This window comes from Haliotis cracherodii, unplaced genomic scaffold, assembly GCF_022045235.1.
Source record: "Haliotis cracherodii isolate W230 unplaced genomic scaffold, xgHalCrac1.p SCAF_22, whole genome shotgun sequence".
Classification (NCBI taxonomy): Eukaryota; Metazoa; Mollusca; class Gastropoda; order Lepetellida; family Haliotidae; genus Haliotis; species Haliotis cracherodii.
In genome coordinates, this window is record NW_027266278.1 from 9803889 (window position 1) to 9816657 (window position 12769).

Consider the following 12769-nt stretch of genomic DNA (forward strand, 5'->3'; position numbering starts at 1 on the left):
AACCACAACCGGGCGTGCATTTGAATATACCTATTTTGTTTGTTGACATGTATGGTTTAATGTGGTGTGTTGTTATCGAAATTATTAAAGTTGTTGACTTGTAAAAATAATTTGGTAATCATAATATTTTCAGAAGCATTAAATATGAATTAGATATGCATATATGGTTCATGCTAAAAACTTGGGATGCAGTGATGTCAGTGTTAAAACAATCTTACTTTATAACAAACAAAAGACAAAAAATGATTGTCGCGCAGCTTCCTTTGTTGATTATTGCAGCAACGTACAATTTAGGAGCAGTTCTTGCAATAAAGATATCGACAACAGCAACCAAAACATATGACCATTATAACACACAAAACCCTTAGTTTTCAAGTTCAAAGCCAGATGTTCTCGATAAAAAGAGAAAACTTTAAATCACAACCCATTTGAAATGATTAAAACAGCAATACAAGTAAGTAAGAAAACAAACTTGTATTATCATACATACAATCTAATTGCCCTCGTGTTAACATAAACTAACATATTATCCACCACGTACTGAATGTAGAGTTGACTGGGAACGGAGAACCACAATCCTGCACCATGGCTGTGAAATATATTTATTTTATGAAAAAATAACTTGATATGTATACAAAAGACTTGCCAGCTCTAGCTAGCTCTACATGAAATCAGCATTGGGGAAAATATTTGTTTAATTTTGGAGTCGAGATGGGTATTGTGTAATATAAGATTTCGTAGACTAAATGTTCGTCAAGTGGAGCCATAGCGGTTGAGAAAATATGTCGACATTCAGTGACCTAAATATTTCCAGTTGATTATTGTGTGCGTGACTCTACCCGGGGGACGTGATGACTGGACGTCTCGTGCAAGTGATTGCACCTTGCATATGCATTTCTACTTACACATTCTTAACCTAATACACAGGTTTATATATGATCTGCTTTACAAATCCAGGATTTTATATAACAAACTTAGGATTCATTTGGTTTATATTGTAAACTGAAAAATATATTTCGAACTCAGACGTATTTCAATTTTCGTCTACGTGCTTTAATTTAGACTAACATCTAGTCTCTGAAATGAACATATCGTACAGAGAAAAAACAGTTGTTCAATTATCTTAATAAAAATATAATATAGGGAGCCCAGAGACTCTTCATTTTCAGACAGAGACTTGCATGGGCTGTATTTGATATATATTTGTATCAGGGTCTGTAAGACAGACTAGCTTCAATTGTTTACTCATAAATAGATGTGCATCAAACCATTAATGCTTTATGTTAACATTTACAATCCGTGCTCCAGTTAATCCTGTGAAATCTGTAAATATGTATAAAGGAGGTCGAAAGTATGCATCATAAAACTTACAATCTATAAACAGCATAATGTATATCACTTTTATTTGACAACATCAGTAGAGAATTCAGCAAATACCATTTAACTCAACCACTGACAACAACTTTATGCAGTCTTTCAGATTAGGGAAAAAAAACCATGCACTGCAATTTCAATTGTTCCACTTATCATATATACTTATTTATGTGGAAACGATTCAATTTCAAACAATCAACCCCGTCAAACGACATAAGTAAAGATTGTTAAGCCATAAATACAATCGATCAAAAAAAACACAAATGCCCCAGCCACGACTATCAACAGTTGGTCGAGTCACGTGCCTAGCTTACACAGGCTAAACCACTCGTACCTGTCGCAAGCACATCTGTGTGTTGACCAATCAGAGTATTGGAGTCGCATGCCGATACATCCCGCTATGTCCACAAGCCGCGCGCTGATTGGCTGAAGCTACCAGCGTCGAGCGTGGGAAAGCGCGTTGGCATACCTTCGCATCTCAAGCCGGCTCGTGTTGGGATGTATAAAAACCCTGGCGACCGTGGGAGAGTTACACTCGCTCGTGTGCTCTAGTGGTTCACAGATTACCTCAGCTAGCAATTTGGCTGCATTCCACTTCTAGCAATGGAGACTTTAACAGAAAACAGAATGCCAGAACGGGTCTCATCCCACAGGAGGGTGAGTTGTCTTTGTGATTGTTTACTTTCTGTCGACGGGCGAGTTCACATGTCACATGTCCGCAAGACAAGTTTCACATCACTTCCGTGATTTGCTTATAAATCGATTTCATGTTTGGCATGTTTAATTTTTTTCAAATTATTTTTGTAACTTTTGGATAAGGTTATTGTCAATTTGTTGAATTCTGTTTTCAAGTCCATGGCGTTCTATCTTTCCTATCTTCGGAAACCATGTTTACTTATTTTGACATTTATGAAGCATTTGTTCATTTGGGTGATAAAACGAAATACGTATGTTTTTAATGTCACTTCTATATACGCTGACATTGTCAGGCTATAACAGTCTTCGAAAGCTGAAGACATTCGAGTCTATATCAGCGTTTTAGGTTGCCAGATTTTGTCAACAAGCCATTTGAACGCTTCGACTGTTGTTGTGTGTCGTCTGCTCCACCATGTCACGTGCTATAACTGAATGTTGTCTATTTCAGGCAAACAAACCGTTGGTTGAAAAGCGACGCCGTGCACGTATCAATGACAGCTTGTCACAACTGAAATCGCTTCTCCTCCAAGCTATGAAACAAGATGTAAGTATTGTAATGTCACATGCTGAATAATACATTTAATTATCATATCGTCGTTAATATTTGTATTTCATATGGATTTTCAATGTTAATTCGATATTTTGTAAATATTATTTAAATTTGAATATGCATAGCATTTTCTGTGTTATATAGACATGGATTTAAATAAGCTTTTAGGACCGTTTTAACATTTGCCTTGTCCTTTTCAGAGCGCACAGTTCTCCCGCCTTGAGAAAGCTGACATTCTGGAAATGACTGTCAAGTACCTGCGCCATATGCAGAGGCAGCACGTGTCCACTGAAGTGACCTCCGACCCAAGTGTTGCAGCCAAATACCGTGCGGGGTTCAACCAGTGTGCAAACGAGGTGCTCAACTACTTCCAGTCTTCCAATGGCGTCAAAGAAGAAGTTAAGTCATCGCTTGCCGATCACCTTGGGAAATGTCTGTCAATTGTGACCCCTGCTCCCCCATCCATCACCGAACATCAGCAGACGACATTCCACGATTCGAAACAGACGACTTACGCAGCACGTGCTGAGAGCGTATCTCCTGTCAACGGCCAAACCAGATGTTTACAGCCGCTTCAGATTCAGATCCCAGAGTCGGCTGACATGATGACGTCATCCCCAAACAAGCAGACGACACCCACCAGTCTTCTCCTCATGCCGCTCGCACATTCTACACCTGTTGCTCCAGTTATGCACGTGCAGGATCACGTCATGTCAACATCTCGTGACAGCAGCCCCGATAGCTTCAGTGTGCCGACGAACTTTAATGACTATAAAAACATCACAAACATCCGTGTGCACCCATACCATAGCGACATTGAATACGTGCAGCAGACGACGCGAGTCGTATCGCCGTCCTATCCCGTTCATCCTGTCCCGCGCATGTCAACAGGTACCCGGATGTATGAATCTGTCAGCCCCGTTCACCGTTACTCACCCCCACAGTGTGCCTTCCAGGAGGAAAAGGTGTGGCGTCCCTGGTAACCATGGAAACGACTGCTTTCCTGGTAACCATAGTTACTTTTCAGAACTTATGACATTCTCAAACTGCCAAGAAATGACTTTTTGCAAGTGCCTACAGCGGTTCTTTTGCCGCCCTTGTTATATTTTTTATACATTTATTTTTGTGTTGTGTGTGACACTGTTGTTTAGAAACTTTGATATATTAGACTCCGACTTCACTAGAAGCACGACCATTCCTACACTTTCCTGCCACATCTTCATCTATCTGGCGTGGACCAGGCCTTCATCTTTCAACTGTCGGACCACGACTTCATCATTCTTCATCACGTCTGTATAACAGATGGAAACCCCTCTCGTTGAACTTTCACCCTTCATAATAAACCCATTGTATGAAACGTGCCTCGACATCGTTACGTTTGATGACGTCACATGTATGCCTTCCATGCTCATTTTGGTGCTTCTGAAACACGTATGATCGTTAAAAACGGATACTTGTAATGCCATACACATTTATATTTTTCTACATGTTTATATGTATAAATAAATATTTTCTTAAACAAAATTCCCATTTGTCATTCGTCTTATCGTTGTTACCCTCACCTCTTGTCATGTGATGGTATCGCAGATTTCTCCTGTTCAAAGAGATATGGGTGGTTTGGGAGCATGGTAGTTACAGCATCTCTTCACGCCAAAGGCACGGGTTAGATTACACACATGGATACAAAAAAGCCCATTCTGTTTGCCAGGCGTTAATATGATTAGTACAGTAAACTACGGTTATAGCGAACACGCTTATAACGAACTGACTTACTTGGTAGCCCCGGCCATGTGTTGCATATATGCTGTATATATGCTTATAACGAAATACGGTTATTACGAACTAAATGAGTGGTCCCTTAAGAGTTCGTTATAACCGTAGTTTATTGTATGCTTAAAGCGGCTTAAAACAAGGTATAGGGGATATAATATTATAAACAAATATATAGGGGTCTGGATACGAGTATATAAATAACACTTTTTATATATATCACAACGGAAGTGATTGATCCTGTCAAACCAAATAAGCACAATAAATTGCACTCAACATTCGAAAGAGCATCATTGTTGGTATATAAAATATACCTACCTAGTCATTGTCAACCATATAGATTAATGTTGTTATGCCACAGTCGGCAATATTCCAGTTATTTGGACGGTGGGTAGCCTAGTGGTTAAAGCGATCGCTCGTCACGCCGAAGACCCGGGTTCGAATCCCGACATGGGTACAATGTGTGTAGCCAATTTCTGGTGTCCCCCGCCGTGATATTGCTAGAATATTGCTTAGAGCGGCGTAAAACCATACTCACTCACTCAGCCACTCCAGTTCTACTGGTATAGGTCTCGATGGACTTCAAGTAACCATGACTGACAGGTAGAAAGGTGCTAGACTCTGTTGTTTTACGCCGCACTCAGCAAGATCCGGGTTGGAATAGGTCTTCAGCAACCAATGCTTGTAAGTGGCGACTATGCTTGTTATAGGAGGCGAACTGGTGGTCAGGCTCGCTGAATTGGATGGTGAATGTCATCGTATCCCAACTGCGTAGATCGATACTCGTGGTGTCAATCACTGGATTGTCTGGTTTAGGCACGATTATTTATAGACCGCCGTCACATAGCTGGAATATTGCAGAGTACGGCGTTAAACAACAAACAAACAAGTGGTCCTTGAGCCATATTATTTTCCCTTGTCCACAGCCCTTGTAGTTGTAATGATGTACAATGCTATTACCCCGAAAGAAGCAAGTCTAGATTTTCCACAGGTTCTCACATCTCACTTGGGCTCCTCCTCAATTAAAATGTAGTTGTTTCTTTCTATCAATATATATATACATATTTATATAACATTTTCTGAATACCTTGCATCTCCAGTGAATGATTTACGTTTTGGGTGGTCAACAGAGAACAAATGTATTTTGTTTAAAAAAATGCCAGTCTCAGAACATCAAATGGTCGGCTTCCAAACATGGGACCTTTTCTGCCAACGTATCCTCATGGTGTATTATTAACCATACGTGGCCGGATATAATTTGTAATAGTGATTGAACAAATAACTTCTCAACAATTGAAGTGATTTTCTCAGGCTCGCTTGCTTGTCAGGCAATTTGCAGATAATCTCCGATAAGACCTGCCCTATGGACTTCCCGATAGGAGAGACTCGCTGATAACACTAACGTTATCTGTTGCACGTCTGCGGAGATAGCCCGTCCCAGCGGAAGTTACGTAATCCTGTTTTATCAGACACCCATCTCGAGACTGATCCACGCCATATCTCGTGCAACCATCACATATCTGCTTTATAACAGTCTTCCTTGCTTCTTGTCTCAACCGGCAATAGTTCTTACATCATTCACTGACCCACTCGCCCACCATTAAGTAACGCCAGAGGGCGAGATGTCGCGAGAAGACACGAGATCACGAGGTTGACGCACATTAAATTTATGCAGTGTGCTTCGAGAAATGTTATTGATGGCAACCTTTTTACACAAATCAACCTACAGAAAGGGATGATAGTGTTATAACAATTTTATGTTCTACAAAGTGTTTGGGGTTTTAGTTTGGCCATAATGTCTAAGTGACACATATAATACTACTTGTTTCGTTCAATCTTGGGAAGGGTCGTTGGGATAGCCTTGTGGTTAAAGCGTTCGCTCGTCGCACCGAAAGTCCTGGTTCAACTCCCCATTATTTATTTGTTCAGTGGAATAGTGAATTAGTGGGGTAAAAAGACGAACATTAGTTATTGGCTGAGACCAGGTTTGTTTGTTAGTTGTTTAACGCCGTACTCCAGCTATATTCCAGCTTTCTGACGTCGGTCTGTAGGTCTGTATATAATAGAGTCTGGACCAGACAATACAGTGATTGACATCATGAGCATCGATCCACGCAATTGGGATACGATGCCATGCATCAACCAAGTCAGCAAACCTGACCACCCGATTCCATTAGTCGCCTCTAACGACAAACATAGGGGCCTCTTACGACAAGCACCATACCCGTGCTCGTGGGTTTCACCGAAGTGGTAAACGTCTGAGACCTGCATCATTTCGGGCTTTCCTCCCGCATTAAGCTGACACGCCGCGATACAACTGGAATACTTTTATTAACACTGTGGACCTCGTTAATCTGGATACCTCGGTATTCCGGCGGTTAGTGTCACAAATAGCATAATTACCCTTTAGTTCAGGTGTTGGTTTCAACAATGTAATATTCATGTAAATACTTACATGTTAAGGGGTCGTCCCTTGTTCGACAACGACCGATATTCGACTAACGTGTCAGTTAAGAATCTCCAGGGACTGTAAGACTATATTGGTTTAAACTTTCATTGAATTAAAGCAGTTTGAGATGATGAGGTTACACTGTTCGCAGATTATGCTTCTGTCCCGTCATACGAGAGTTCTACCACCTGTCTCTCAAACAGAACCACCCTCCTGACTACGATCCTTAATCTTAGTCACAGGATGGACACGTCAAAGGCTGTTTATTTGCATGTCAAGCGCTTATATATTTGTTTACTTACATGTAATTCAATATTTCAATAAAGGTTTTTTTTCACACTTTTCACGTCAACTGTGACAGGAGAATTTGAGCTTAATCATTTAGTTCGGATTAATGAGGTTTTGAATCACAATTTTCGATTTGAAATGAGAAACATTGTGTTTGTACAGCTATCATAAAGTATAGGTTTCCTTTCAAGATTTAAACATATTATCCTTATTTTCATGAAGTTTATGTTTTGAGCTATATAAACATTGATATCTTAGAATGACAATTCGACGCGACCACAGTTTTAAAAAATGCATTAAAAAAACAACCCTTTTCTGGTTATGGTGATCATTCCACACCCTCGTATGAACCTCATTCAAGCAACGTTACGGATATATTGATACATCGCACTTATTTGTTGTCGGAAGTTTAACTACATACAAATAAAATCTTCAGCAACCCTTGCTTGTCGAAAGAGGCGACTAACGGGATTGGGTGGTCAGGCTCGCTTACTTGGTTGATGCATGTCATCGTATCCCAATTTCGTGGATCGATGTTCATGATGTCAATCAGTGGATTGTCTGGTCCAGACTGGATTATTAACAGACCGCGGTCATAAAGCTGTAATATTGCGTTAAACAACAAACAAAACAAACTTTGGCTAAAGTATCAGAGTACGGCGTTAAACAAACATACATTGGTGTGTTTCAACAAAATATGGAAGTACTGACAATGTGTCATCACATCATGTCAAAAACAATATGGACGCTTGTAGATGCATCCATCAGCTATGACAATCGACAATGTCCCCTTCTGATCACAAAAGATGTAACTGAACCAATTTCTTAGCAACCTGACTAAAAATGAGTGTCTACGGCAGGATAATTCCGTTCCGATCTAGTTGTTTAAAAGCGTGATAAACACAACGCGTACAGAGGGCGGTTTGTCTTCGTGAGGTGTTTTGCGAGAACATCCCATTTAGCCTTACGCACGAGTGACCCCACCACAGGGGCACCTCAATCTCTATTTACCGGGGTGCAGAATACCCTGGGAAAGCTAGGAGGGGGAGGAGTTTTCCCACACTGGTGAGGGGTAGCGTTTATCTCGCTGGCACGCGTTCCTACACCGTCACCATACCAGAACATCTTGACTGACGTGACGGACACACTGGGTTTTAGGAAGGGCGACCCCTCGTTGACTTTTGACCAATGAGATCGCGCTATTGTCGCGGCAGCGGTGTTGCACTGTCTCGTGCTTACGGGCCCACGCGATGCGCCTGCTGTTTTGGATCTGGGACCGTGGGAACTCGTCTTCAACAAGTGTCAAATCAACAGCAGTTGCCTCCCTTGATATGATTTCGGTACAGCAGGGCTGTGTTTGGGAGATGTGGGTTTTTCAGGTTTGAATCACTTGTTGAAATGGCTGTTCACATAATGCACGGGGGCAAGCTTCCATTTTTCTTAAGCACGAGCCAACATATGTCGACTTGGAGACAACATTCCGTGACGATACCGTGAGTCAGATATCAAGACAATGCCGCTTATTTTAAGGGTTAGTAAGGTTGCGATGTCATTTTTAAATTGGGAAGCCGCCATGCACCATGGGTTCAATAGGCGTTATCACTGCAGTTAAAATTCGCCATTATTATCATTGAATACAAGTATGTTATGAGGTTGAATATTGAATTTACAAACACGTGATGTGGTGAGACCTCTTTGGAAAAAACGGTAGTCACTTTACTGGTGCCAAGTTGATTTAAATAAACAAGTGTCGGTTTGATTCAAATAAGTGAAATTAATTTATCGTGATGAACTCAGTGGTGTTAGTGAGAAGGTGAAATGGGGTTTAACGTCGCGTTCTAGATTAGTGCACCTACATAGCGACGTGCATGCTCGTGTGTGTATAGCATTGTACTAGTCAGGACTAGTGCCGATTTTATAGTTCTAGCCTACTAAGAAAACATGCCGCAGTTTAACACGAATACCCCACTCCGACACAGTATACTGACCCCGAGCCGACCAGTCCTTGTTTTAGACCCTTAATGCCGAGCGCCAGACAGGGTAACAACAAGTACCATCTTTTAACGTCTTTTGGTATGACCCCGGACCTTCCGCTCTCCGAGCAAACGCTCTATCCACAGGACCAGGGAGGCGGTCTATGGTGTTGGTAGAGAAGACGTGCATTTGTGTTGTGAATGTCAATAAAGTGAATGGCTCACAACCTTTTTTGTTTGTTGTATAACGCCGCACTCAGCAATATTCCAGCTACATGACGGCGGTCTGTAAATAATCGAGTCTTGACCAGGCAATCCAGTGATTGACATCATGACTATTGATCTACGAAATTGGGATACGATGACATGTATCAACCAAGTCAGCGAGCCTGACCACCCGATCCCGTTAGTCACCTCTAACAATAAGCATAGTCGCCTTTAAGGCAAGCATGGGTTGCTGAAGACCTATTCTACCCTGGATCTTCACGGGTCGCTCACAACAGTGAGGATCGGGTAGATCACCGACGGAGTATAGGTTGGCTTATGTTATTACTGCCCTGAAATAAGTCCAGATCTGCTTGTTCACAAACAGCTGTGATGAAGCTTCAGGACAGCCTCCGTGGTCTAGTGGCAGAGCGTCCGCCCGGGGAGCGGAAGGTCCGGGGTTCGATCCCCGGCAGCGTCATACCAAAAGACGTTAAAAGATGGTACTTGTTGTTACCCTGTCTGGCGCTCGGCATTAAGGGGCTAAAACAAGGACTGGTCGGCTCGGAGTCAGTATACTGTGTCTGAGTGGGGTATTTATATTAAACTGCGGCATGGTATCTCAGTGAGCTAGCACTATAAATCGGTATCAGTCCGGACTAGTACAAGCAGCCACACAAACACACACACACGTACATGCACGTCGCTATATAAGTGCAATAATCTTGGACGCGACGTTAAACCCCATTTACCTCACCTTAGTTCAGTGGTAAACATCTGCATCCCGCGTCACACATTTCCTTACATATTAACTTGAAATAATATTTACACTTTTTAAACGTTACATTTTATATTATGAACCTAAGAGTTGCGATTGTTCAGTATTAAAATAACTATTTACTGCAAACTACGGTTATAACGAACTCAAAGGGACCACTAATTTTAGTTCGTAATAACCGTAGTTCGTTATAAGCATATATACAGCATATATACATCAAATGGCCGGGACTAAAAATAAGTTTGCTATATCCGTTAGTTCGTTATAAGCGTGTTCGTTATAAACGTAGTCTACTGTATATTGATTTTATTTGACTCTGAGCCGATGTGAGGAACTTCGGTGTAAGGTAAAACATTCCCCCTCTCAAATCAGTTATTCAATAGCATACGGTAAATATATTTAACGCAATGCATTTTCCCATTGGTAATTAGCGCTGACAGTGCTCTCTATACAATTCATACATAGACGCGACATTGAATGTTATGCGCGCGCATCTCTGGGACCGTGAGAAGCGCGTGACTCACACGGTGTAAAAAAGTGCCCTTTCTTATTTTGTCGTGCAGCGAGATGACTGTGCTTTGAAATGCAATCTTACCTGTATTCACCTGTGATTACCTGCACTCGCGTCGGCACACCTGTGCTCACATGATCAGGTATTGAGCGCCGACGGTGATGTAATGCGGGTGAAGAAATGTCGCATACACACAGTTGTACCATATTTGAGGTCAGTTAACTTATAGAAGACACTTTTCAATCCATTATACCACTTATATAAAGCCTTAACTACCGAGGCGACTGATGTCTTTTTAAAAAACAAATCCTCTGTCATACGAACTATATTAACTGTTTGTTGTTTTTCTTTAAGAAATGAATAGTGTGACAGGACATTTTTATCGAAATACGAACAAAAGTGGTTTTCGAAGATTTAGATGTCGGATGGGGACTGGGGGTGACCTTGCTGGTTGTATGGTAAGTGCTCCGATGGGGTCGTTCGTTTTGTCAACCACTGGTCTACCTGGCTTTGTTATTATGATTGCATAATTGCAGCATAAAACTACATTCATTCGCTCATTTTCCAGAGTTTGAAATACTCTGATATTTTCTCTTTTTGTTTTCTTTTGTTCCTATCACATTTTAAGCTACTTTAGCCAAGGTTTGTTTTATTTGTTGTTTAACGCAAAATTCCAGCTATATGACGGCGGTCTGTAAATAATCGAGTCTGGACCAGACAATCCAGTGAATGACATCATAAGCATTGATCTACGCAATCGGGATACGATGACATGCATCAACCAAGTCAGAACGCCTGACAACCCGATCCCGTTAGTCGCCTCTTACAAGCATAGTCGCCTTTTACGGCAAGCATGGTTTGCTGAAGACCTATTCCACGCCCGATCTTTGCGGGTCGCCAAGGTAAATATACAGGTCAATACAGTGCAACCTCGTGAGTACGGACCACGTTAGTCCGGAAACCCGAACAGTCCGTTTTGGAACACAATTGTAATCCAAGGGACACAACTCTTAACCACGATTCGTTAATCTGGATATTTAGTCGGGGTGATTTCACTGGGAACGATTCCGTTTTCAGTGTATACACACGAGGCGAAATTCCGGCCGACACATCATGAAACCGTTGTGATGAATGTTCCATTTCCAAAAATGTTCAAAGGGCTTGTCTTTTATTTTGTCTGGTATAGTCGAATAAAAAAATATTTATAGGATTTTATATATTTCTTATTATACAGTCGAACCTCGTTTGGGGAAAGTTCGACTTATCCTGTGTTCGAGACAACCAACAGTGATTTTTCGAAAACGAAACATCGGAGTGCTTATTAAATGTAACCTTATCTTTTGTTTCATTCTACGTTTCAACGTCGACAAAAATGCTGTAAAAAACAATAAAACACATGTAGCATGTAATATTGTTCTAAATAAGTTATTCGTCCATTTGTAACATTCCAAACGGATTTTCAGTAACTGACAATATTATAAGTCATAGCTCGATTAATATATTTGAAACAGCGTTGTTTTAATGTATAGGGAATCTCACACGAGTGTAGTTTTCGATAACAGTTTAAAACTTCTAGGCAACGGATGTTGATAGTGTTTAGAGATTCTACCTATCATCCAAAATAATTCTTCCATCTTTATCTGTTTTTGGACAGTCAACCAGTGTCTAGAGTCTAGAGTGAGTGAGTGAGTGAGTGAGTTGTGTTTAAGGCTGCTTTTAACACTATTCCAGTTATATCGCGGCGTGTCAGCTTAATGTGGGAGGAAAGCCCGAAGTGATGCAGGTCTCAGACGTTTACCACTTCGGTGAAACCCACGAACACGGGAATGGTGCTGACAAACCTAGAAACGTAATCGGGGCGAACCGGGATTCGAACCCACAATCATAGGTTTCTGGCGTGCCGAAGGGACGCAACTCTGCACAGCGAATTGCGGCGCCTTAGACGACTGGGCCACCCGTGCCGCCTTTGAGTCTAAGAAGTACAGCTATCCAGCGTCAGTGACAAAGTGATTAGTGATGTCGTGTTGGAAGATGCGATGAGACGCTTGTGAAATGATGAAAAGGACGTTCCCAATAACGTTGTCAGGTGGTCCGCCTTTGCACGTGTCGCACGTGCGCAACACACATCTCGATCGCAGCTGTGTGCACGATACTGAGAACTTGCCAGTGATCTCTC

General features: G+C 41.5%; 1 protein-coding gene across 1 annotated transcript; it reads left to right on the plus strand.

Moving 5' to 3' along the window:
• Positions 1 to 1883: 1883 nt before the first annotated feature.
• LOC139471180 (transcription factor HES-4-B-like) lies at positions 1884 to 4144 on the plus strand. The gene is made up of 3 exons (XM_071253461.1): positions 1884 to 2031; positions 2519 to 2614; positions 2821 to 4144. The coding sequence occupies exons 1-3, from the start codon at positions 1978 to 1980 to the stop codon at positions 3601 to 3603; spliced, it is 933 nt and encodes a 310-aa protein (XP_071109562.1). The 5' UTR covers positions 1884 to 1977; the 3' UTR covers positions 3604 to 4144.
• Positions 4145 to 12769: the final 8625 nt, after the last annotated feature.

Coding starts and splice junctions, on each gene's coding strand:
- LOC139471180 (XM_071253461.1), top strand. CDS start 1,978: ATGGAGACTTTAACAGAAAACAGAATGCCAGAACGGGTCTCATCCCAC. Junction 2,032..2,518: donor GGGTCTCATCCCACAGGAGG/GTGAGTTGTCTT, acceptor TGTCTATTTCAG/GCAAACAAACCGTTGGTTGA. Junction 2,615..2,820: donor TCCAAGCTATGAAACAAGAT/GTAAGTATTGTA, acceptor TGTCCTTTTCAG/AGCGCACAGTTCTCCCGCCT.